Below are 27,939 nucleotides of genomic sequence, written 5' to 3'. Positions count from 1 at the left end.
TGCAGATCCATGTTGACAAATGATGCAATAGGTGTCAGTGCATGATGGACACAATGCACCATGGAAGGTGCCCTTCCCCAATTGGCTCGCTCTTTGGGAACATTTTGAAACATGGAAGTCAAACCCTACAGGGGACCACCAAAAAGGCCGAAACATGTGAGACTCCTTTTAGTCACCTCTTACGACAGGCAGGAATACCTCGGGCCTGTTCTAACCACCGAACCCGCAATGGGGTCATAATTAATGTTCCCATTTGAAACACCGTAAATAATGAAGCACTGCTCAGAATAATATCTAATTTGGACGGGATATTATCAAAGAAGGGAGAAACGGATTGGGGGGGGGGGGGGGGGGGAGGGAGGGGGCGGGGGAATACGGAAATTTCACCATTAGATAGCACTGTAAGCAGCAGAATATGTAAAGGTAAATGACAAGGGTACACAGCTGCTGCTCAGGTTAACGCCTGAGATGCTCATCCAAACGTCTTAATACAAGATCGTGAACTGCTGGGAAAGCTCTTTCACATGAATAATGACTGTGTGCTAGTAGCTCCGCATATATTCCAGGTACTTGAGGGTATGAAAAAAAAGGTGTTGGACTAATGTCTGCCAAGGGACTGGATAAAAATAACTTAATTTAAAGAGAGAGAATGTGGCAGAGGGAGGAACACAGCTGATCCAATGTTGGTACAAAATGTGGCCACAGTATTTTAAGAGGAGTTGAGCAGTAGTGTGCAGACATGCAGTGCACAGGGCACTGTTCTAACTTTAGACATGCCTGTGAGCGAGGTGTATACAATTCTATAAAACATAATGCATTACTATCCATAGAAAATTATCCATGTTTGCTCTACAGTTTCTTGCTCACAGGGAGATGGACAATGAATGGCCATGGAACATTCTGTGAATGAAGTCCATTGTCATCTCCAAAGACTTGACAATATACAGAATTGCAGAAATGACTGAATTCTGTAAACGGAACTATTTGGTGCAGGTTGACAAAATTTATCGTAGGCCCACATTTTTTCATGGAGGTGGGTCATGCGGGTCCTGTTTATCTGTAACATCACTGGTAAAAGCTATGAGTCTCTTGCATATCAAGGACATTGCAAACCTTCAATAGCATGAGTAGGATCTACATCTATATCGATACTCCGCAATCTTCCATATAGCATGTGGCGGAGGGTACACCATATCACAACTAGTCATTTCCTTTACTATTAGACTTATAAACAAACTGAGGGAGAACGACTATCTATATGCTTCCATTTGAGCCCTTGTAATCTCCCCACGGAAAATTACCCTCTACCACGCAATAATTAATAATGGTCAATCAAATCATCCACATTTATTCACTTTTGAAAAGTATCTGATCGGATTTTCTAGTAATATATGTGCCGACAGCTCGTTGACACCAAGGTATTTTTCTAGTACGTTTATTCTTTGGAATAACAGAGATACATATATGGATTCTCCATGGTTATTATAGAGGGATAACTAGGACAGCTTCGGAAGTATCTGTTGGAAGATTGTCGGGTTGCTAAAAGAGACATTTTTGCTCTTCTTCTCGTTAAAGCGAGCTATTAACGTTTGTGCCACTAGCGGGTTATTTGAAGAGAGAGAAAAAATTGTAAACGCAAATTAAGTAAGACTGGGAATCAACAGAAACCGGAACATGTAATGGATATGGATTGAATATACAATTTTCCTAAGAAATAAGGTTTGTGACCCTTTTATTCTAGAGTGAATGACGAATGAGTTATCTGTCTGAATCATTGATGATTGTCTTGGCCCTGTAATTAGTGGGGAAGTTTCAGTTGTGACAAAGAGAGCCTGCAATCACCGAGATTTTATAAAATCGTCCAAAAAGGCTTCGGACATATCTGAAATTCTAAATCTGTCGTAAAATGAACGAATTGTTCAAACGATCGATTTTCCCAACTGAATGCAGCGCTTAACAATAATAATAAATATAAAGATCGTTTACAGCAAGCCAGCCGCTGAATATTAAGACGAAGGGCTCCACCAGAGATTCTATTGGGCTGAGTTCACGTAATGAAATATTATATTTAAAACTGTATATAGATAAAGGACAGAGAGAGAGAGAGAGAGAGAGAGAGAGAGAGAGAGAGAGAGCGAATGAAATTAGAGAAAATACGCAGAATCCTCCATTAGTATAATTGTTTGCCTGTCTTATCACGGATCAGCCTAAAGATAAAACAGGAGGCCCTTACTTTACTGTACAGGTTTATGTGTGAGAGACATTACACCAAGTTAGCGGCCAGCTGCATTCACATACTTTCATCATTTACAGTATAATCCATTATAATGGCGACCGTGACAGGACACGTTTTTGGACGTTGTTAAAATAATTTTGTTCTCTGTTTCATGTGAACTATGACGAGCCAACTTAACTGACGCTTGGAAAAGAGAAGAAATACTCGCAGTCACATTAAGTGGATCTACAAATAAGAATATAAAACAACACGCTGGGCGCAGAGAAAAGGCCAGCTCTATAATATTATTATTAAAGCTTGCTGGTATAGATGAAGTATACGCTTTTCTATTTAGTATTATTGGATATTTGAACATTGATTAATTGTGTTCATGCTAGATGTAGTTTGATTGACCTGCCCTAGTTGCATTTATTTGTATAAGTACAGTAAGAAACTAGCCACAGAAGTACTCTTGTGTGAACGGAGTTACATATAGTGACAGTAGAAGGGAGAGATATATATATATTGACGGTAGAACATTTATATGGTTTTAACTAGGGCAATGTTTAAGATGAGTCGAGCAGAGCAGCATGCAACAGCCTTCAGCTGTTAGCACTGATAATAATGATGTAGTAAGAAGTGTTGTAGAACCGATCGCTACAGATAGCGCAAGAGAACGCCCTGTAGACACGGCTGGAGATGAAACGGAAGTACGCAACATGGGTTAGATCCATTGGTCATTATCATGAAACAGATGCAGATGATAACCGAGAGCATGAATAATATGAATACAAAATTAGCCTCAGTTACGGAAGGGCAGGAAAATTTGAAAACTGAGATTAAGCAGCAGTTACAAGACAGTTTTTCCGAATTAGAGCAGCGGATAGAGACGAAGACCAAGGAACTTAAAGATCAGGCCGAAGAGACGGAACGAAAATTAACTGCACAAATAGAATTGGTGAAAGCTCAATGTGAGGAATCTACTCACCGCGTACGTGTAGAAATGAAGGAGTATGTGGCTATTAAGATAGATACCGTACGGGAACAGGTGGAAATGGTTCCGCAATTAGTACAAAAGCAAGATGCCATGTCATGTGCAATTGCGCAACTTCCTGAATTGGCACGTACGCAGACTAACCTAAAGGAAAGTGTTGAACATCTGACAGAGCATCAAGGTGTTATAGACCACCAAATGAATGTATTAACGGGTAAATTATCCGAAATCACATTAGAAAACAAAAGGCTAATGTGTGAAAACGTTGAGCAAAATGTTAAGGCAGCATTCCAGAGTCTATTTGGCAAACAGGAAGAGAATTTGTTTGCGAAAGGACTTGAGGAAGTGCGACTGCAGTTAGGTGCTGATTTTGAGCATTGGAAACAAACGATAGAAGAGTCGATACGCGTTTCACAACAAGGCTCAGAACAAATGAATACAGGCCAGCAGCAGAAGTTGGCAGCGACTATAGAGCCAGTTACTGCACATTCGCACACGATACCAACTGGTGTAAGTAACTCAAACATTAAATTGCCACGAGCTAGTTGTTCGCGTGAATTTTTATCTAACGGAGATTACGAAAGCCTTTGCCATGCCGAAGAAAAAATGATAAAGCATCGGCAATTCCAGATGTTTAACACTGACAGAAGAGGGGTCCATCCAATTGTTTTTATTCGAAGTTTCAGAGGAGTGCTACCCAGAAATTGGTCGGAGTGGCAGAAGATCAGTTTCGTTACAGGATATATACAAGGTTCGGGGGCGATTTGGGCCTCGGACATGACTTCTGTTTGCTCGACATATGACGATTTTGAGAAGGCGTTTTCAGCAAAGTTCTGGTCAGAAGGGGTACAGGAACGCCTAAGGCAGGAGGTGCTCTACCCGGAGCCTTTCTCCTTTTCAAAAGGAAGCCTTAGGAAGTATTTTGAAAAATATATAAATAAAACTAGATACTGGGACAGACCTATGCCCTTGCCAGACATAATAAACATACTGAAGGCAAGACTACCAATTAGCATCCGGAATCAATTGATTTACGGCAATGATAAAGACTTGGAGTCATTCCTCACGACGTTAGACCATATAGATATTATTGAAGAGAACATCCAGAAAGCACGTAATAACAGATTCCAATATAGGGAGGGAGAACCTCCGCCCAACGGTAGGCAAGGGAATGGACAGAGATCGTTAAATAGCGGAGAAACCCCTCAAAATCTCAATAGTAATACCGGCAATAGTCTTGCGAGGGGCTATCCAAGGAACAACAGGAATGGGAAAAGACACAATCCCGTGTGGGGGAACGAAAGGAATTTCAGACCCCAAGCTTGGAATAATAACAGTAATAGAAAGTTGAATCAACCGGGGGGAATGAATTCAAATAATCAACATCAGTGGGGACGGACATCTACGAATCAACCGGTAATTACCGAAGTGACTGATGATGTCAACCAGCATGCAAGTCAAAATCCAACAAACTTGTAAGGACCCACTCGTGCCCCGGAGGAGCGGTCAACAATTGGTTGAGGGGCAACAGGATATGTGTACCCATGCTAACGTATAATGAGGACGATTACTGGCAGATGAATTGACCGAGGACTTAGGACTCCAAGATGAGGATAAGGAACAGGTGGCAGTAGCCGAAGTGCAAGTCATTTTGGAGACTGTACGTATAGTGGCGGTTTTAGACACAGCTGCAACCACAAATGTTATTTCGGAGGCTCTATTCAATAAGACCAGAAATATAAGACGAGTACCAATTTTTCCAGTTCAAAATTGCAGAATAACAGGCGCCGTTGGGGCTAGATCGGCTAATGTAAAAGTGCAGTCACTACTTAGTGTAGAAGTCGGAAATGTAGCAATATTAAGCACATTCCTTGTTGTAAAAAATTTGGTGGTAGACTGCATTATCGGAGTCGACAGCCTACGTCAATACGGATGCAGAATAGATTTTAAAACAGGAAAAATTTGGTTAAATGTAAATAAACAAGAAATTGAGTTGGACTTGTTGAAAAAAGAAAGCCTTACCAGAAAATATAATAGTGGGATCAGTGTGCAAGTAATCAGGACGGCACAAAATTCTGAACAGCACGTAATTAGTGAGTTCCAAGTCAAAGGAGATTTCGGTCAATTAGTGTACGAGAAGTTAAATGAACCCGACTGCATTACTGAAGATCAGAAGAAGCAGCTAAAAGAATTATTATTAGCGTATAAAAACTTGTTTGATGAAAGGCCAGGAGTTATTAAGGGATACATATGCCATCTCTACGTTAAGCCGCATGAAACGTATTGTAGAACTTTCTATCCTGTTCCCTGGAGGTTAAAGGCTCAAGTTCAGAAAGAAATAGATCGCATGTTGAAATGGGGTTTGATCGAACCCTCTACAAGCCCATACTGCTACCCATTGTTGGTCATGCCAAAAGCAAATGGGACTGTGAGACTGGTACTCGACGCCAGAGAAATAAATAAAATCATAATTCCAGTGAGAACACATCCAGAAAACATAGACGAACTTATACAACGGTTCCAGGATGTCCAATATTTGACAAGCATTGATTTGCGGAGTTCTTATTGGCAAGTCAAGCTGGATGAGTCATCAAGGAAATATACGGCTTTCATTTATTCCAGAAGAAGTTACCAATTTACTGTAGTTCCTTTCGGACTCAACATTAGTGCTGGAATCTTTATAGCAGCTCTAGATTTTGCACTAGGCCCAGAACTAAGAACCAGGATAACAGTGTTTGTTGATGATTTGCTTATTGCATCGAAGACTTGGGAGGAGCATATTACCTTACTGAGACGGGTGTTGGACGTGTTCAAAACCATGGGAATAACTGCTAACCTACAGAAATCCCATTTTGCAGTAAACAGAATCAAGTTCCTGGGGCATATAATTGATGCAAAGGGAATTTTACCAACCAAGGAGAAGCTAATTGCGATTAGTAAGTTTCCAACACCCAGAAATAGGAGGCAATTAAAAGGGTTTATAGGTCTTGCCTCATTTTTTAGAAGATTTATAACATCAGGCCATGAATGCAGCATCTCTAAATAGTTTGCTGAAGAAGGATGTGCCCTGGCTCTGGACATTAGAGTGTCAAGAAGCATTCGAGGAGATAAAGAAGCAATTAGTAAATGCACCGCTTTTGTACCATCCGGACATGCAAGAAGAATTTTACTTGTCAACAGATTCGTCGAATGTGGGTCTTGGAGCGTGCCTTTTCCAAGTACACAAGATAAATGGACAACTCACCTTCTGTCCTATTGCGTTTGCCAGTCGTGTTTTGTCCAACTGTGAACGAACTTACACGACGACAGAATTAGAGGCTCTTGCGGTCGTCTGGGGTTTTAAAAAATTTCATTATTATCTATATGGGTCAAAGACTATCGTATATTGCGATCATCAATCATTAACGTTTTTACAAACCGTGTAAACTGTTACACCCCAGACTGGCTAGATGGACTCTCGCTCTGCAACAATACCAATTTAAGATCGTGCATGTTTCAGGACAGCAAAACATTATTGCTGACGCTCTATCAAGGTCACCGCAGGGTTTGACTAAAGAGATTGAAGTAAATAATAACTCTGAATTCCCTGTATTGGTGCTGCAGGAAAATCCATTTAAGACGTACTACGTCAATTTGTGTGCGCATATGGCACAGTTACAGAAAAGAGATGCTCAATGGGGAAGTGTCATTCAAAGGTTACAACACCAACCTTCGGATCAGATGGCAAATTATTACAAACTGGTACATGGCGTATTATTTTTCCGCTGTGGAAGGCAAAACAAAGTCCGTTGGTGTGTTTGTATACCTGAGGCGCAAATAGAGAAACTTGTACGGTGCACTCATTTAACCTGGGGACATTTCGGTGCGACAAAATGTGCAGACAAGATAAGTGGGTACTGTTATTTTCCCAACATAAAGCGCAGAGTGCATGAGGTCTTAAAGAGATGCATAATCTATCAAAAAACAAAGCCGGATTCAAAAGGGACTAAGCACCCATTATGCTCTATATTAGTCCAAGAACCAAAAGAATTAATTTCATGCGATCTGTGTGGACCGTTACCTACTTCAAGAGGTGGTGTTAAATATGTGTTGGCATTTCTCGATGTGTGTACGAAATACGTAAAGCTATACCCGATAAAGGCGGCTACAGACAAAGTAATTGTATTAAGATTGATAAGGGATTATCTTCCACATGTTGGTACACCTAAGGCGATCATAACAGACAATGCTAAAATATTCACGGGACTCCGATGGAAACAGACTTTGTCTCAAGTCGGTGTGAAACACATACTAACATCATTTTACCACCCACAAGGCAATTTGGTTGAGAGAATTTTTAGAGAATTCAATCGATTTATGAGGACGTATTGCCATAATAAGCAGACTGCGTGGGCAAATTATGTGGAAGAGTTTGAGCAGATATACAATAACATGCCCCACTCCTCAACTGGATATACACCTCGTGAATTGATGTTCGAAGCAAAAGAGGAAAACTTCTGGACTGACCATATGCACAAAACTCAGGAAACTGAGATGCCTTGGGAAGAAAAAATAAGACAAGCCATCATAAATATGACGAAAAAAGCTGATCAGAGAAAACAACAATTTGACAAATTAATCAAGAGGGTACAGACATACCGGGTCGGAGAAAAGGTATTAGTCAAAAGACATACCAAATCATCCTTAATAAAGAAGAGTATAAAGAAATGGGAGTTACTATATACTGGCCCATACATTATCCTACAAATTCCGAATCCTGGGACTTATCTATCAGCATACCCGGCACCGAACAAAATAAAAGGGTTATTTTCCCATAACGACTTGAAGAAATTTAATGAAGATTAGAAGATAGGGAGGAATGGTGTTGCGAGTGACAGAGATGAACGCTCGTAAAAAAAAAAAAAAAAAAAAAAAAAAAAAAAAAAAAAAAAAAAAAAAAAAAAAAAAAAAAAAAAAAAAACTGTGTGTGTAGTGTTAGAAAACTTTAAATTGAAATAATTAATCAGTGACATAGACTATAGAAATAGTGACTAACTATTACTATCGAGTGTTGCAAAGAAGATAGTGGAGATAGGCTTTACCTGTGTTTGGGTGAACATGGAACTTTAGCAATGCTAATGTCATCAAGATGTATAAAGGATCTAACTGACCTTCAAGAACAATGAAATGTTTCCCGTAAATGACGCTGAATAATCAAAAGAGGTTCCGAGTGAAGGTTCATATATAATTTCAAGTGCACGCTTAGAGGTGTAAACGTGTGAAGGGATGTGTTGAGGCAGTGAATCATGAGTGACGGTTAACGCCGCAAAGATAATTTCCCGCGCAAAACAGTTTGACGTCGGCGCGAGAGGTAGAATCGATATAGACGACACAGATATGCTTCGTAAGAGACTCACACCAAACGCGAGGGTAAACTGATTCCTGTTGAACTTTAAAAAGAAAAGGTGTTATAATTAGAAGTTAAGAGTTTTTAATTTATTATTGAATGTTTAAAGAAAGTAATATTCATAGAATTAATAGTTATTTAATGGGTCGTGTTCGTTTGGAATTTTTGTTTGAAAAAAAAAAAAAAAAAAAAAAAAAAAAAAAATCCATTTCCATATATGTGCATGTGTGAACGCCGTATGAATCAGAGAATAAATGAAAGAAGTGAATCCGCGTTCCTCAATGCTAATAGCTTTTACATTGCAACAATCAATTGGAGAAATATGTGTATTTAGGATAAAAAGTTTTTGAGTATAGATAAATTATATGACTTTCAAGGAAATGATGGATTATGTCTTTGTATAAAATGAACTACACTTTCCATTATTCGATGATTTGAATCCAAAATCTATTGTAAGTTGCATGAATCCTTTAAATTACGAAGAACAAATCAGTGATAGAAAATGTGTCAGAACTTTTGGACTTATAAGCACAAGTGGGGATGCAAAGTCAAAAAGAGTATTCAAACGAGAGTAAATATAATGATGCTTTTGGCAACATCATTCGTTAATGGCTAAATTCCTTGAAGTACGTCGTAACAAAAAAGGATCCATGAAGCCATAAGGATTTTGCTTTCAAAAAGGAGAATCTTGGATGGTGCAACCTAACCAGTTCTCTTACAGGAAGAGTTTCCCTTTTGGTCATTGCTAATTCTTTTGGAATGAATGTTGCATGTGAATTCGAGTATCCCTGTCCCTTCTACTCTTCCCATTGTGGGCTGCGTAGAAGACTGACTACAAATGTGGACGTCGGGGACATGCAAGACCCGGGGGAGTTTTAGCACCTCAAGATATTGTCCTAGGAACAAGATTGTAAAACGAAAATTCACGTTATTTATTGTAAAATGTTTTTTTTGCTAGAGGCACAAATCACTCTTCTCCAAATCGTGATATAAATTGATCCCTGTCTTTCCTTTAGAGATCTATTTCAAAATTATTTTTTTCTTCTATAGGATTTCCTATCTTCTATGTACCGTAGGCTGGGGGTCTAGGCTTAAGAGGTTTTCCAAGGTTTCCCTGCTTAAGAAAGTTCCCGAATGGGTAGACCCCGATAACAGTTTCATGAAAGATCATCTTCCTTGGTTGTGCACAGCAAACATAACACCTAGATGCACGTAAAAGCAATACAGCCGCGGTAACTGTCTCTTCATTTCTTCAGTTTTCAACATTTCTTTTCTTCGTCTGTCTTAAACATAATATTCTTTTTCAGTCGGAGGACTGACAATCATCACTTCCGGGTTATCCACACTAATAGATAGCTCGCGAAGTGTGTTCGGTAAATCAAAATTGAGCTCACAAACTTCGCTCGCTGCGAGGGGCATTGTAATCTCCCCACGGAAAATTACCCTCTACCACGCAATAATTAATAATGGTCAATCAAATCATCCACATTTATTCACTTTTGAAAAGTATCTGATCGGATTTTCTAGTAATATATGCGCCGACAGCTCGTCGACGCCAAGGTATTTTTCTAGTACGTTTATTCTTTGGAATAACAGAGATACATATATGGATTCTCCATGGTTATTACAGAGGGATAACTAGGACAGCTTCGGAAGTATCTGTTGGAAGATTGTCGGGTTGCTAAAAGAGACATTTTTGCTCTTCTTCTCGCTAAAGCGAGCTATTAACGTTTGTGCCACTAGCGGGTTATTTGAAGAGAGAGAAAAAATTGTAAACGCAAATTAAGTAAGACTGGGAATCAACAGAAACCGGAACATGTAATGGATATGGATTGAATATACAATTTTCCTAAGAAATAAGGTTTGTGACCCTTTTATTCTAGAGTGAATGACGAATGAGTTATCTGTCTGAATCATTGATGATTGTCTTGGCCCTGTAATTAGTGGGGAAGTTTCAGTTGTGACGAAGAGAGCCTGCAATCACCGAGATTTTATAAAATCGTCCAAAAAGGCTTCGGACACATCTGAAATTCTAAATCTGTCGTAAAATGAACGAATTGTTCAAACGATCGATTTTCCCAACTGATTGCAGCGCTTAACAATAATAATAGATATAAAGATCGTTTACAGCAAGCCAGCCGCTGAATATTAAGACGAAGGGCTCCACCAGAGATTCTATTGGGCTGAGTTCACGTAATGAAATATTATATTTAAAACTGTATATAGATAAAGGACAGAGAGAGAGAGAGAGAGAGAGAGAGAGAGAGAGAGAGAGAGAGAGAGAGAGCGAATGAAATTAGAGAAAATACGCAGAATCCTCCATTAGTATAATTGTTTGCCTGTCTTATCACGGATCAGCCTAAAGATAAAACAGGAGGCCCTTACTTTACTGTACAGGTTTATGTGTCAGAGACATTACACCAAGTTAGCGGCAAGCTGCATTCACATACTTTCATCATTTACAGTATAATCCATTATACCCTAATTTGTCGTATCACGTCTTCTTGGTCTTTAGACGCAATGTATGTTGGAGGCAGTACAAGCATTCTGCATTCAGCTTCAAATATCAGTTCTCCTATTTTTCTCAATAGTGTTCCTCGAAAAGAATGTTGCCTTTCCTCCAGGGATTCCCATTTGAGTTCCCAAAGCATCACTGTAACACTTGCATGTTGGTTGAACCTACCATTAACAAATCTAGCAGCCTGCTTCTGAATTGCTTCAATGTCTTCCCAATCCAACCTGGTACATGTCCCAAATACTCTAGCAGTATTCAAGAATAGGTTGCACTACATCCTACACGCAGTCTCTTTTACAGATGAACCACACTTTCCTAGAATTCTCCCAATAAACTGAAGTGAACCATTCACCTTCCCTACATCAATCCTCACATGCTCGCTCCATTTCATATCGTTTTGCAATGTTATACCCAGCCGTTTAAATGGCATGACTGTGGTAAGTAGGACTCTACTAATGCTGTATATGAACATGATGGGTTAATTTTTCCTACTCATCCAAATCAACTTATACTTTACTACATTTCAACCTAGCTGCCAATTTATTGCACCAACTACAAATTTTTTCCACGTCATGTTGTATCCTCCTACAGTCACCAAACTTCAGCACCTTACCACACACCACAGCATCATCAGCAAACAACAGCAAATTGATGCCCACCTGGCCTGTATATACAGAATAATGGCAGTCGTATCACACTTCCCTGTGGCACTCCTGATGATAATACCCTTGTCTCTGATGAACACTTATTCTCATGCAAGACGGTGCTCCTCTGCACAATGCACAGCCAGTAAAGCAATTGCTACAGAGGTATCTTGGAAATGCCAGAATTATCAGCCATCATTTCCCTGCAGCCTGGTAGTCCTGATCACCTGATCTTAATCCCTGTGACTTCTGGCTGTGGGGTTGTCTGAAACATGCCATGTTCGGTGTTCTGGTTATAAACATGGTTGTAACAAAAGCATAAACTGTGCAACACATTCTGAATGTGACCTCTGAGATCTATTGTGGAACCTTCTGTTTCTCGATTACTGAACATATCATGCACCAGTCTAACAACAATTAAAACCCATTTCACTGTTGCTGTTTATGTGGTTTTTGCCCTCAGGACAACTAAAAACTAATGTCATCATTAATTATTGTGCAGTTTTTGGCCATAGGACAATTAAAAACCAGTGTCATTCTTGCTTTCTATGCAATTTTTGGCTTCAGGGCAATTAAAATACAATTTTTGCCATATGCTGTGGTACAGCCTTGCTGTGATGGATGGCCTTACTTAACAGTACTGCAACTGTTGAATGCCAAACTGCACATTGCACAGTACTGTTAGTTTAATGTGCAATTCACGCCATAGCCATCGTATTCCGATTTGCCTGATTTGTAGCCCAACCCATTTATTATATGACACAGCTAAAAGAAAATTCTTGTTAACTTTTTATTATTATTTGTTTCCGTAACATTTCCCCTTTCTTCAATTATATTCCTTTCAAATTTGATGTCATTCCATGAGTGTTTTTTACAGCTTTTTTAAACTGGGACTTTAATTATAATCACATCATACACTGTTACTTGTAATACAGCTTTATAAAAAACATTGCTACTTGCCATGTGGCTAACACAAGCTTTCAGTGACTAAATCTAGATATTCATTCAGATAACAATGAACTACTTCCCCATTTTTCTGTATAAAAATCATGGACCAATTTAATTTGATAATTAGAATAGTTAAATGGACTTATGAAAGGAAATTCACAAAAATAACAAAAAACTAAATTTATAATCAAAATTTTCTCTTTGTGTGGCACATCTGAATGCACTGTTCTATACATAAGATCACGTTGCAATCTATAAATCAGGTGCTTGTTTCCCCCATCAGAATTACTTCTGGAGCAACATCAAGAACACTTTCTATGAAGTTCCATTTTACTGGATTCTGAAATATATGGAATATGAAACACCTTTCTATCAGTATTATTTTAATTGTTTGTGTCAAAAATGATTGTAATTATTTCTGGAAAACTGTCTTCATTAGTTCCATATTAAATTCCTAAAATGTTTCTTCATGTTATATGATTTTTTAACATGTAATCAATGCGTTGAACAGTGATTGATCAATAAGATGGTGAAATACTTTCTTGCAATACTTTTTTCTGTTTTCATAACAACAACATTCTTGATTAGCTCAGTCAATGCTGTCTATTATATCGTAGTCTCATATCAACTGTTATATCGTAGTCTCATATCAACTGAAGTTTTGTTATTTTGTCATCTTTTGTTTCCATTACACATGTTGATGGGTTGTGTATAGTGTAGTGACCCAAGTCAGCAGACACAGCTAGAAGTTAGAACTGTTAGAGACTACCACTCGTGGATGTGTGGGTAGTCTCCCATCTGTGCACCCTACTGGCTGGCCAACAGCTTATAGAGATGGGCCCTCACCCATAGTTACATGTTTACCTTATGACTAGGTGTTATCGGACTGTTAGTGTGTGCCACACCATGGTCACTGTACTACTTGTAATTGATTGATTCACGACTAAATAAAGTTTATTGTGTCTGTCATTTTGTGTGGGTCTTCTCTTGTGGATATAAAACATTGGCAACAAGTAGAGTTATATCTTCATGTATTTTGGTGTTGTGCAGTTGTTTTCCAGATCTCGTCATTGCATGGAGTCTCTGCTTCAGACATTGATACAGCAACAAATGGAACTTCCCAAAGTTATGCAACAAGCTGCGCCAGCATTGCTCTCCAGAAATTCTTCCATTTTCGCCATTTGGCAAGGCAGTGGAAGATTGGGAGGTGTTCAAATACTGCCTACAGCAGCATTTTTACACCTTCCACATCACGGATGCAGAGGTATGTTGTGCACTGTTTTTGTCATGGATTTCTCTTGCGTTGTATCAGGTGTTGCACCAGTTGGGCTCATTGCAGGAACCTTCATCATCGTTTGACACTATGTTCATCGATACCTTTCTATTATTGCCGTTGCACGCATGTTGCAGCCACTAGGGTTAAATTTCACCAATGCAAGAAACAACTATCAGTTCTTATATGCCTGCGCCACTACATGGCAAGTGCCATTTTGTCACGCCCAAGTCAAAAGATTGTATGCGGATGTCACGGTTCACAACGTTATCATTCATTCATTCTGGATAAGGGAGTCCTACAACAGAATCTCCAGTTAGAAAAATTCTCACTTGAAGAGATTTTGCCAACTTACCAATCATCTGAGGTCTCTCTCACCACTGCTCAGCAACTGGAAGCCTGGCGCAAGGTCGCGGCGGTTCAGGGAGGACCTGGCTGCATCCACTGTGTCTGGGGACAACGATGTCGCAGTGTTGCAGGCCAGCCGATCTGATGGCTTCCACACAGTGCTCATACAGCACTCCAGACAGTGCTCATACAGCACTCCAGACACTGCTCCATTTATCATGTTACTCCAAAACTGACAGATCAGGTATCTCCAGCATCGGTCTGCCTGTTATAATTGTTGGAAAAAAGGCCAAATTGTGGTAGTTTGCCACTCAACTGCACAGAATGCAGCATCAGAGACCACGGACATGGATATTCAGAAAGCATTTTCATCAGGACTGGTTCCAGATTGCGATCCCAACACATTTTTTATCAATGTTTTGGGTCTCTTGAGACAGATGCACCTGTAGGTAGATATCTGCATGGTGGTTTCCCAGATTAATGCTCAAGCATGTTGAGACCTTATCTCTGTGCCACTGTTGCCTGTAAACAGTCACCTCCAAGGATACGGTAAACAGCAAATCCTCTTGTTTGGCCAATTTATGGCCAATGTCACCTATAAATCCATGACGTGGCCTATTACATGTAATGTCATCCATGGCGGTAGTTTTGCAAATCTTTTCAGGTTTGATGGGCTTTGGCTTTTCAGTCACAGTTGGTATCTGCCGAGATCCCATATCAATCAATGGAATTTCTGTGCTTGTTCACAATTTCTGGATATCTTTGTGGAAATCCTAGGGTGTGCAACAGACTTTCAAACCCACATAACCTTCCAGTAGTTGGCTTGTCCAATATTTTCTTCTATAGTTCAATTCTTTTATCTTGGCGGCTCGCGCATGCCCACCTAGACGCGGGAGATTGCTGCGTTGCCAGTTGCACACGACGCACGCGCCAAGAGAAGCAGCGCCATAGTATAGCATAGTTCGCTAGCTTACTTTTAGGGGGGAGCGCGCAGTTCATGAAGTAAAGCCACCACGGCCGCTTTAATCCTTTCGTTGCTACAAAGACGTGCTCCCTGCATTCCGCGCTGTGGGGGATTTTGTCACTGCACTGTTCGCCTGTGCAGACGCATTGTGTTCCGACTGCTTTGACACTCTTTATCATTCGATTCCACAAAAACTATTTGGCTCAAAAATTAGATTTTTACCTATCTTCTTGACTGATACCTTCCCCCCATAAATGACTTAATTTTGTTTCGATGTTCAACACAGTTATTATGCAGCATTAAATATAGTAAACCATTGCACGAAATTTTGAAGAGTTTGCAGAGGTAAAGTCCATAGAGTATACTTTCCGGATGGTCGATTTTAGTTGCCACAATGTTGAGAATGAAATGTGGACAAGATACCTATATATTTCCATTTAATTTAAGTACCACATAAGTGTCGTATGTAATATTGAGAAATATTCCACCTTTCGCGACTGTAACAAAAGTTTTACTTACACTGGGCACGTTTGGCTTTGGAAGTAGACAAAATACATCAAACAAAACTGTGGACTTACAAAAACATTAGGACTTGAATATACCGTCTGTCAGTGAAGTGCTCAGAGCTATGTCAAATATAATTTTGTGTGTGGCACACACAAACAGCATTTATTTGCTAAAACACTGATGAGCCAACACAAACGTTGAATATTGTGCTACCGCAGCACAAAACTACGAAAGGTGACTTGGCAATGGAGGACACAAAATACAGTCCTCTTATGATGCTTCAAAAGAGAGAAACGCATCTGGTCTAAATAAGTCGTTTATTACAGTTGCAGAAGAGGGATATATTTGAATACCATTGGTAAAACTGCGACTGTGGAACAAAAACAAGAAACAGAACATCAATACCATTGTGTATGTGCCATACCTTTCACCTATGGAAGTGCTTTAAAATAAAGCCAAACGCACCCTGTGTAAATAAAACTTTTATTACAGTCGCGAAAGACGGAATATTTCTCAATATTACATACGACACCTATGTGGTACTTAAATTAAATGAGATATTGTTATACAGTAAATATTATATGAAATTTAGGTATCTTGTCCACATTTCATTCTCAACATTGTGGCAACTAAAATCGACCATACGGAAAGTACACGCTATGGACTTTTACCTCTGCAAACTCTTCAAAATTTCGTGCAATGGTTTACTACATTTAATGCTGCACATCAAAACAAAATTAAGGCATTTATGGGGGGAAGGTATCAGTCAAGAAGACGTGTAAAAATCAAATTTTTTGGCCAAATAGTTTTTGTGAAATCGAATGATAAGTGTGTCAAAGCAGTGGGAACATCATGTGTCTGCACAGGCGAGAAGTGCAGTGATGACAAAATCGCGCACAGCGCGGAATGCGGGGAGCTCGTGTCTGTAGCAGCGAAAAAGTTAATGAAGAGGCAAAGCACTAGAAATTTCATTCAAACGAATAAAATTCGTGAAGTAAGGCACTCCAATATTGTTTTTAAATAAAGAAAATATTAAGCACCATACGAGGTTTGAACTCATAACCTTTCACTTGGCAGCCCAACACCTTAACCGTTCTGCTACCTCAGCTCGTCGAACAGTGTAACTCCATAAGGACTAACACTCTCGCAACTACTTATAAACACTGTTGGTATGACTATGAATTACTCACGCTTCGTCAAAGTACAATAGGAAATAAACAATTACCACTGTTCTTTATTGCGAAAAAGCAGTTCGTGAGATTGAAACAAACACCTTTCCTTGCTATCGCCTGAATTAGGAGTCTTATTGCTTGTTTGGTTTAATTAATTAATAGAATATGAAGCAATTGGTATAAAGAATGCTTTTTCCAAACTTTCTATAAAAGAAAGTCTGCTATCAAGACATTGCTTTTGTTCTATTACTTTATTTATGACTGAACGTTTCTAAAACTGAAGACACTCGTCCGTGCTCTGCACTGCAGTCGAGATCTGGCAACGTCGTTCTCTGTTCATTGGCTGACTGTGTTTTGTGACGTCAGATGCGCAGAACGAACCTAAACTCGGCCGCCAAGATATATGACGCACACTTTAGTTAGGTAGATTCCCCTGGCCTTGCACTCTCGAGCCAAGGCGGAGCTGGACTGGCCCACCTTGCTCTTGGTGGTGTTTCCCATTTCCTTGAGTGAAAGCGTGGTGGTGGTGGTGGTGGTGGTATGCATAGGGGCACTCAACAGTAAGGTCATCAATGCTCATACTAAAACTAACAGAGTCTACAAGTGTGGTTATGAACTGCTAAAAAGCATGCATCAAAATGTAAATTAAAAAATAGGATCCACAGCCATTCCGGGACTCTCTCACTGACACTGTAACAAAACAGTAAAAGACGGATGCCTCAGTGCAGTGTATGAGTAAAATTCATAGACTATAATCACACAACAGCTATCCTACAAACACATTAAAACCTTCTACCTAAGACACTAGACATCACAACTAAAACAGAGGGCAGGTCAACTAGTAAGTGGACCAGGCCCTCATGGCTTGGTATAAAACACATTCAGTTATAATGTGGCGTAGAGAAACCTGTACACCACAAGCACTCTATACTGGTGGATCTTCCTGCTGAAGCAGGAATTCTCGCGTCAAACGACAGTGTCCCATCTGGAAGCACGTTAAAATTATTTGCTCCCATCGCAGCGGCCGGTAGGAGGTACACCATGGTCATGTCGTCGGTTTTATGGGCCTCAACTTGTTCTCGAACCCTAACCATTCCTCCTGCTACAGACGCATGATGCTGTGTCTCAATAACGAGGTTACTGCATGGACAGGGGCAGCACATTCAGACATTGTAATTTCCAAATAGGCATCCTCAACTGCTGCATTTGCTGCTTCATTACCCAGAATGGCCATGTGCCCTGGTATCAAGATGAGTGACACATCCTTTCCCTGCCTCTGTACTTGGAAGAGGGTGTCAAGAATCAGCTGAAGATACTTTATAGCTGGATACAAGTGATTGATAGCCTGAACAGCACTTAGGGAGTAAGTGCACATGAAGGATTTGGTAGCAGGAAGGCACTGCATTTTCTCCAGTGCCCTCGAGATCACATATAATTCAGCATCATACATTGTAAATGGACCAGGTAAGCAAATCTTGATGACATCCATGTACTGTCATGGGCCCTCTCAAGACCGAAGAAGACACTTATGAGTTGCTGTCTGTATACGAAGGATTACTGGATTTCTGCCTCAAGCAGGGTGAGGTTGTCAAGGGTTGAACGATACCTCTGAAACTCACACTGGGAGCGACTAAGTAGGTCCCGTGATTCTAGGACCCAAATCAGATAGCAGTTGACCATGCGCTCTAGCGTCTTCCCTAAGCAGCTAGTGAGGACCATGCTACAGTAACTGATGGGCAAATATGGAGTCCTCTGGTTTCAGAAAGGGTTCTAAAACTGCCTCCCCCCAAGAGTGTGTGAAGTCCACTGTCAACTAAATCACATTAAAAAGGGGAAAGTTTTTTCTTTGTGTCCTGGTGAAGACACTGCAACATGCCGTACTTGACCTGAGACAGAGTATACTCGAGCTCCCACATGGAAAAAGGGCAATTGTAGCCACCACTTTCCACCAATGCTTGATGGCAGTGGAAAGCTGGACCTTGGTTTGCAGCAGCAGTGATCGAACCAAAGTAATCCACCATTGCGTTCACTATGTCCACAGGTGTTGATTGTACACACACACACACTTCCAGCAGTACAGCAGCTGCAGATCATCTGGCATATTTGCCAGATATCCTCCCTCTAGCTTCCCATAACTATGGTTGATCGAGTCCAGAAACACTTGCCACGACCTCGTCTTGTTCTCTGATGATCTGTCATGCCTTTGCCCTCACGATTCGGAATGCTGTGAGGTTCATAGCAGAAGATTGACATTTAAACTATTGGAAAGCTGTGCGTCTCTCCCTGATGGCATAGTGACACCCACCGTTCCACCAGGGGAGACATCACCTCCAAGACTGGTCTGGAGACTTGGGGACAGACTCATCAGTGGCATGGTGGATCACATTAGTGATGTGGTCCACTCAGTCCTGGACATTACACAGCCATTCAAAAACAGTTAATTGATTGTACAGTGTCAAGTTCACTCTGCTAAGCATCCACCATGGCAGTTTCCTTTCAGAGACAGCTCTGTCTGAGAGGTGAATCTAAGTATGGAAGTGATCACTGGAATGCAAGCCACTGACCACTTACCAGTGAGCAGCACTAACAAGGACAAGAGAACAGAAAACAAGGTCTATGGCTGAAAACAACCCCATGGCAGTGCTAAACTGTCAGTGTGTTCTACCACCAGCTTTAAGAAGACGTAATTCCTGTGACACAATAAGGCTTTCGACAACTCAACCCCTGGGAGCAAGATGATGGAGATCCCCACAGCACATTATGTGCATTAAAATCTTCTCAAGTAGGAAGGGCGAAAAGCATTGTAAAATCAGGTCAGAAAGACCCACCCCATCCAAACTTTTGTTGGGTGCACATACATACTACAAATGGTGAGAGCAAACAGAATATGCACTGTGGCAACAACACCCTGTCTGTCTCAGGGAGACAGAAGTGGAGTAGTATGTGTCATTCACAAAGATAGCTACTCAACATTTAGCCCTGTCTCCACTGAGGGCTGTATCCCCTGACCACAGGGGTACCACTATGTTTAAAGTATGTTTCCTGTAGACACAGACAGAGGGGTATTTCCGGTGCCAACAGTTTCAGCTCTTCCAAAAGTGTTCTGTACCTGCCCATGTTCCATTGAAGCACAGTAGATATTTGACAGAGGTTTACGTGTTCTCCTTGCCACCCCCCTCCCCTCCCTGCATGTAGGAGAACCCACTTCAGGAGGAGGAGAACTGAGTGAACTTAGGGATTCATCAAAGCAGAGTTCTAAGTCTGTAGCCGAGTCGTGAGTGTTCCCAGGTCTGACGAGACACCTACTTCATTTCTGCCTTCTTGACAGTACACTTAACCTCACTCTTCTCTTATACATTCGACAACACCAAGGTAGGCTGTGCCAACCCATGGTGCAGCACTTAGCCTGCCAAACTAGCATCAGCAACAGGAGTGGAAGCAGTGGTCATCATAGGAGTTTGTGTTGGGACAGTAACAATTCTGTGTGAACTGTCACTGCCAAAGGTGCACTTGCAAGAGCATTTCATGGTATCAAACACCACAGGCGACGTCTGGGTGCAAACACTAACAGTCACAGGTTTCTTTGCAAGCACAACAGAAAATATTGGGGGTTGAAGGAATGTGTACATCTTCTTCACTTCAGTGTAAGATACATGCTTAGTCACCTGGATCTTCTTTTATTCCTTGTGCACCATACAATCTCTGCTCCATGCTGGATGTGGACCTGAACAACTGACACAAAGGTCAGGGGAGGTACACGTAGCTCCATCAGGGTGAGCAGCCATGCCACACTTAGCACATTTAGCTTGTCCAATACACCTGAGAGTGGTGTGCTCCAATTTCTGGTACTTCAAACACCTCTTAGGTTGGGGGAAGCATGCTCTGACTTTCAGTCTCAAAAATCCAGCTTTAACATAATACAGCAAAGACAGAAAATCAAATGTCAGTGTAATTGAGACTGTTTTTTCCAGTTTTCCTTCTATAAGACACATTATTTTCTTCAGCTCAATGATCCCTTAGTTGGCTCATATCTTCTGTAGCTCTGAAGTGCATGATATCACTGCATGTGACCTCTCCTTGACTGTAATTAAGGGTACACTGCTGTTCTATTGCAACACGGTACTCACCCAAGAATTTTGACTTTAAAAGGTTGTTAACTTTCTGTGAAGTTGCTGTCTCGACCAGCAATGTGCCATTACAATTTAACAGATTAATGGTTCTAGCCAAACCATCAAGGCCTTTCTGGCTACAGAAGGGTGATACCTTCTCAAACATACCAGCTTCTCTCCTGATCACAAGAAACACATTTTGACATGCTGGGCACATCCTGTTACGATACTATGACTGAACTTGAGGGGAAGATTGCTCAGCAGGGCCTGTGCCTAGTAGACATTTACCTTCCCAACCATTTATCTTAACTTTTACATAAGGGCAGCCCAATTCATCCTCTGTATCTCTTTCTTCAGTATTTTAAATGACAGGTCCTTTTCAATTCCCTTAAAATCTAAGCCTTTTTCCTCCTCCTGATAACGAGATTCACTTCTTTTAGTTTTAATGAGCTTGAGATATTTCAGATGCCTCATTCTCCCCCCCCCCTCCCCCCAACCTTAAACTTAAATATGTACTTGTGAAATTAAATCTAAGGCTAAAAATACACTGTACCTGATTACTTTCCAGAAACATTTTACTTACCGCTGTCACACTTAGAGCTCTAGCAAGTCGCTCCTTACGAGATAAAGTTTCCAACTCTGAGAGGAGCAGGTTGTACTGACGCTTCAGTCTTTCCCTAGCCAAGGCCTGGCTGCTCCGACACTGTTGCAGCTGTTCCCGATGTAGCTTTGTTTTAAGGTTTTCCTTCTGTGTTGCTTCTGATGCAACTGTAACTTCTTCAGCAAGCTGCACTGCAGTTTTCTGCAAAGAAAACATGAATTTTTCAGGAGTCCCAACTGAATGCTCATTTGGCATTGCTCCCATCCTTAAATAATTTTACTTGTTTAGTACTAGGTATGTTGTTGTTGTGGTCTTCAGTCCTGAGACTGGTTTGATGCAGCTCTCCATGCTACTCTATCCTGTGCAAGCTGCTTCATCTCCCAGTAAAAACTGCAACCTAAATCCTTCTGAATCTGCTTAGTGTATTCATCTCTTGGTCTCCCTCTACGATTTTTACCCTCCACGCTACTAGGTATAGACAGCCCATAGTAACAATCAGGTCTACTATATAAATAAGTATTCCTACGAGATATACCATTTGTGTGTGTGTGTGTGTGTGTGTGTGTGTGTGTGTGTGTGTGTGTTGTGGCACACCACAATCTATTGCAAGGTGATACAGGAGAAGCTTTGATAAGCAGCTAAGTCAAGTGGAGTGTCTCAACCAGAGGCTCCGCTGATTCTGTGAGGGTCTTTGATACAGACTTCTGGATCTACTTTACATGATGGAGAATTATGAGATTTCCCTTGAGAGGTCAGAGGTGCGCTACACAGAGGGGGCAGGCCTGAGCTCCTTCGAAAAACGCTCGCCACTTGATCTACTGAGAGCGAAATCAGCTTCCATACTAAGTAATTACACTTTGAATGTCAAGATTCTAACACTGAATTACCAATGCATTTGTAACAAAGTGCTTGAATTCACTGCCCTCCAGGAAAGCTGTCATGGCAAAAGTACACAAGGAACTCAGAGCTGGAGGAAGCACAATGCACAGAGCTCCAAAATATTTAATGAGTCCTGGAAAAAACATTGAAAAGACAGGTTAGATATCATATGAGAGAGATGTTCACTGCAGTCAACAAAAATATTATGTCTATTCAGGTTGAAACTGAGTCTTACCAAAGTTATCTGCATCTGAATAACCACCGAAGGTGATCTCAAGCTAATTATCAAATGTTTTTACTGGCCACCTGATTCTGCCATAACGGTCGGTAGTGTAACAGATCACAACTCATGAACTGTAGTACATGTTACATTTGATTCCTACACTATCAGACAGACAGAATGAGCAGCAATCTGTGACTGTTGAGGGTGCTGTAACTTATGCAACAGTTCCATCGTAGAGTGACTGCAGCAGAGTATAGGATGACTTGGACAGAATTTCTATTTGGTATGATGAATGGCAGCCTGCTTTAAACATTGCAAAACATAAGTTAATGCTGATTGGTAAGAAAAAAAAAAATCCTGCAATATGCAAATACAGCATTAGCAGTATGCTGCTTAACACAGTCACGTCAATTTAAATCTGAGAATAATGTTGCAAAGTGACATGAAATGGGATAAGTAGGAAAGGACAGTTGTAGGAAGGCAAATGGTTGACTTCAGAATTCTAGGCAGATGGTAGCTCACCTGTAAAGGAGATTACATATAAAACACTAGTGCATCCTTTCTAGCGTACTGCTCGAGTATTTGGGATTCCCGCCAAATCAGATTAAAGGAAGACATTAAGGCAATTCAGAGTCTTGCTGCTAGATTTGCTGCCATTAGGTTTAACTGACACACAAGTACTATGGAAATGCTCTGGAACTGAAATAGTAGTCCCTTGAGCCAAGAAAACATACTTTTTGTGAAACACTATTGAGAAAGTATAGAGGATAGGTGTTTGTAACTGGCTGCAGAACAATTCTACTGCCACCAATGTAGGTCCCGTGTAGGGATCATCGAGACAGAGGACGAGGAATTAGGGCTAGTACAGAGGCATATAGATAGTAGATTGTCCCTCACTCCATTTGTGAGTGGAATAGGAAAGGGAATGACTAGCAGTGGCTTGTAGAGACTGTACGTGCACGTAGGCATGGATGTAAATATAGAAATAAGCAAGATAATATTTTTATTCATTCTTTATTACCAGAGGGGCATTCTGTTAGTAAAAGAGTGAATGGCCTTTCAGACGATGATGCACAAATTTTAACACTAAAATGTTATTGTACACGAACAACTGTTATATAATTATAAATTATGTAGGAAACCTAATCCAATGTCAATAGAGAGTTTTTTTTAAATCTTGTTACGAAAGCAGTTTATCGTTTTATTCCACATAATTTGCTATCAAATGTACAGTTCAGTTTTAGAAGTGGTTAAACAACTAACTTTTCTCTGTGAGGTACTGAATGCTAGGCTCTTTTTTGATTTAACTAAGGCATTTGACTGTGTTGATCGCAAAATGTTGCTCCAGAAGTTGAACATTATGGAATACAGGGCGTAGCTCACAACTGGTTCACCTCTTACTTTGATAAACAGCAAAAGTTCATTATCCACAGAGTTGAGAATGGCTATGATGTAGGGTCTGAGTGAGACACGGTCAAATGGGGGAGAGCAGTGGGGGGGGGGGGGGGGGGGAAGGGGGGGGTAGAAGGAGGGTGGCAGGGATCAGTGCTGGGGTCATTCCTGTTCCTTATTTATATAAATGATATGCCCTCTAGTATTACAAGTGATGCTAAAATATTCCTGTTTGTTGATGACACTAGCTTGGATGTAAAAGATATTATGTGCAACATTGGCACTGTTTCAAATAGTGCAGTTCATGATCTAAGTTCACAGCCTGTAGAAATTCAGTAGTGCTAAAACACAGTAAGACTCAGTTTTTACAGTTTCTAACACACAATTCAACAGAACCCGATGTTTTAATTTCACAGAATGGGCGTAAGATCAGTGAAACTGAACAGTTCAAACTTCTAGGTGTTCAGATTGAAAGCAAACTGCTCACATTCAGGATATTGTTTAAAGAATTAATGCTTTCATTTTTACTATTTGAACATCTGAAGTAAGTGATAGTTCAACACAAAAAATGGTCTACTTTACTTCTTTTCATTCACTTGTGAGATATGGTATTATATTTTGGGGTAACTCTTCCCATTCTCAAAGGATATTTTTAGCTCAGAAGCTGGTGGTCCGCGCAATAATTGGTGTAAATTCACAAACGTGTTGTTGACTCCTGTTCACTAGTCTGGGTATTCTGACATTGACCCCTCAAATCATATATTCTTTACTGTCATTTCTTGTTAACAATATCAACATCTACATCTACATGACTACTCTGCAATTCACATTTAAGTGCTTGGCAGAGGGTTCATCGAACCACAATCATACTATCTCTCTACCATTCCACTCCCGAACAGCACGCAGGAAAAACCAACACCTAAACCTTTCTGTTCGAGCTCTGATTTCTCTTATTTTATTTTGATGATCATTCCTACCTATGTAGGTTGGGCTCAACAAAATATTTTCGCATTCAGAAGAGAAAGTTGGTGACTGAAATTTCGTAAATAGATCTCGCCGCGACGAAAAACTTCTTTGCTGTAATGACTTCCATCCCAATTCGCGTATCATATCTGCCACACTCTCTCCCCTATTACGTGATAATACAAAACGAGCTGCCCTTTTTTGCACCCTTTCGATGTCCTCCGTCAATCCCACCTGGTAAGGATCCCACACCGCGCAGCAATATTCTAACAGAGGACGAACGAGTGTAGTGTAAGCTGTCTCTTTAGTGGACTTGTTGCATCTTCTAAGTGTCCTGCCAATGAAACGCAACCTTTGGCTCGCCTTCTCCACAATATTATTTATGTGGTCTTTCCAACTAAGTTGTTCGTAATTTTAACACCCAGGTATTTAGTTGAATTGACAGCCTTGAGAATTGTACTATTTATCGAGTAATCGAATTCCAGCGGATTTCTTTTGGAACTCATGTGGATTACCTCACACTTTTCGTTATTTAGTGTCAACTGCCACCTGCCACACCATACAGCAATCTTTTCTAAATCGCTTTGCAACTGATACTGGTCTTCGGATGACTTTACTAGATGGTAAATTACAGCATCATCTGCAAACAACCTAAGAGAACTGCTCACATTGTCACCCAGGTCATCTATATATATATATATATATATATATGGAACAGCAGAGGTCCCAGGACACTTCCCTGGGGAACACCTGATATCACTTCAGTTTTACTCGATGATTTGCCGTCTATTACTACGAACTGTGACCCTCCTGACAGGAAATCACGAATCCAGTCGCACAACTGAGATGATACCTCATAGGCCCGCAGCTTGATTATAAGTCGCTTGTGAGGAACGGTGTCAAAGCTTTCCGGAAATCTAGAAATACGGAATCAACTTGAGATCCCCTGTCGACAGCGGCCATTACTTTGCGCGAATAAAGAGCTAGCTGCGTTGCACAAGAATGATGTTTTCTGAAATCATGCTGATTATGTATCAATAGATCGTTCCCGTCGAGGTGATTCATAATGTTTGAATACAGCATATGCTCCAAAACCCTACTGCAACCAGACTTCAATGATACAGGTCTGTAGTTGGATGGATTACTCCTACTACCCTTTTAAACACTGGTGCGACCTGCGCAATTTTCCAATTTGTAGGTACAGATCTATCGGTGAGCGAGCGGTTGTATATGATTCAGCTTATTACCAATAATCAGCAGCTTTAACTAAGTTAATACTAGGCAGAAATCCAATCTGCATTTGGATTGCACATCCTTAACTCTTATGCAGAAAGATGTGCAGTATACTACTGCATCCATTTTCAATAAGCTACCACAAGAACTCAAAAATATTAGCAGCAGTCCATGTGCTTTCAAATCAAAGCTGAATAATTTTCTCATGGGTCACTCCGCCTATTCTCCCAAGGGCTTCCTTGAAAAAATAAGCTGATTCCTGTTTATATTGTTGATTGCATTTACATAAACCTATGCTGTAATTTCATGTACTGATGCATTCTATGACCTTTGAGATTTGCTCCTGAATTTGATCTTATGGAACTAAACATGTAAAATAAAAAGATAAAAATAAAAATAAGACAATTGTGAACCTCTGGCTAACAGAATCACTTTCAGCTTTAGATTGGGACTGGATCAATGCAGCCATAGTAGCACAATAGATGTCGTCACTAATGAAAATCAAGGAAAAGCAGAATGAGGAATTCAGCTGCATTTCACGAAACATGGGGAAAGACATAAAACAACACAACATACCGTTAACAACATGACGGCGAGAAACACTGGTATGGATGCAATGTAGGCACTTAAGAAGGCAGTGGATTATTTAAGTTCATTTTATTTTCATACAGTGGAGATCATTTTTACCAGGGGCATGGTATCGTAAGGGGAGCTCATCAGCTCCTGTTATACCCAATCTGTTTTTGGTATCTACACACTACAGGTTAACATGCTCCAGTGCAGAAACATTCTGTTCCGAGGACCTTCATGCATCAGTCAGAAACCATTTCAGATGCTGAAAATATGCCAAAAGAATTGAGACAGTTATGGGAGGTATTCAAGAAAAACGAGCACTGACAAATTACGCAAGGCTTTTCACCAATGACTTGTAAGTAGAAAATGCCAAGGAGGATGTGAAGCAGCTCATGTTTTTGTCGTAGTGTGGCTCAGTCATATGAAAGATTAGCCAGTTTCCAAACAGGCATAAAATCAACGCAGTCTTCAGATCTCCAGCATAAGTTCACAAACTTGCGAGGCTCATGAAAGAAGAGGTGTGCCTCAAAGCACCAGCCACATCCAAAATACCATGTGGATGTGAACAATTTTGTGTCCGACAGACTGTTTACACAACTGAACTTGCCATATAGAACCTGATAAATCTGCAGTAGCAGAACATGGTCTAGGAAACAACAAACCGAATTTTATTCAATGAGACATCTATTATTAAATGCATAAATGATTTCTGGGATAGTGTTATAAAAAAAGTGACCGAGATAAAAAGATGATGGTCTGCAGCTAAGCACAGCTCAAAACCCAGCTATAAGAAGGCAGGCAGTGATCTTGCAACAAAAAGCTTACCTTATATGAGGCTCAACTGTGCACCAATGTCGTCACGAGTGGTAGCATAGCTATTTAAGGATGGCAGCAGCAAATCAAATTATAGTCACCACAGGACAATGAGCAAGGAGCACTTGGCCAAAGGCTCATGGATATTTAACCAATTGGATGCTTGAGAAAATTTTATCTAATGCTG

General features: G+C 40.5%; 1 protein-coding gene across 3 annotated transcripts in view; it reads right to left on the bottom strand.

Moving 5' to 3' along the window:
• LOC126416416 (uncharacterized) overlaps positions 1–27,939 on the bottom strand; it is a 245,112-nt gene that overhangs the window by 56,981 nt on the left and 160,192 nt on the right. For 2 of the 3 annotated variants that reach the window (XM_050084135.1, XM_050084136.1), the window contains one exon: positions 21,659–21,877. The exons of the other annotated variant lie outside the window; for it this stretch is intronic. In XM_050084135.1, the coding sequence (XP_049940092.1) occupies positions 21,659–21,877 (219 nt within the window). The remainder of the gene's footprint in view (positions 1–21,658; positions 21,878–27,939) is intronic. 3 annotated transcript variants of the gene reach the window in all.

This window comes from Schistocerca serialis, chromosome 8, assembly GCF_023864345.2.
Source record: "Schistocerca serialis cubense isolate TAMUIC-IGC-003099 chromosome 8, iqSchSeri2.2, whole genome shotgun sequence".
NCBI classification, from domain to species: Eukaryota; Metazoa; Arthropoda; class Insecta; order Orthoptera; family Acrididae; genus Schistocerca; species Schistocerca serialis.
Note: the sequence above shows the minus strand (reverse complement) of the source record. Positions and strands in the feature narration are given on the sequence as shown.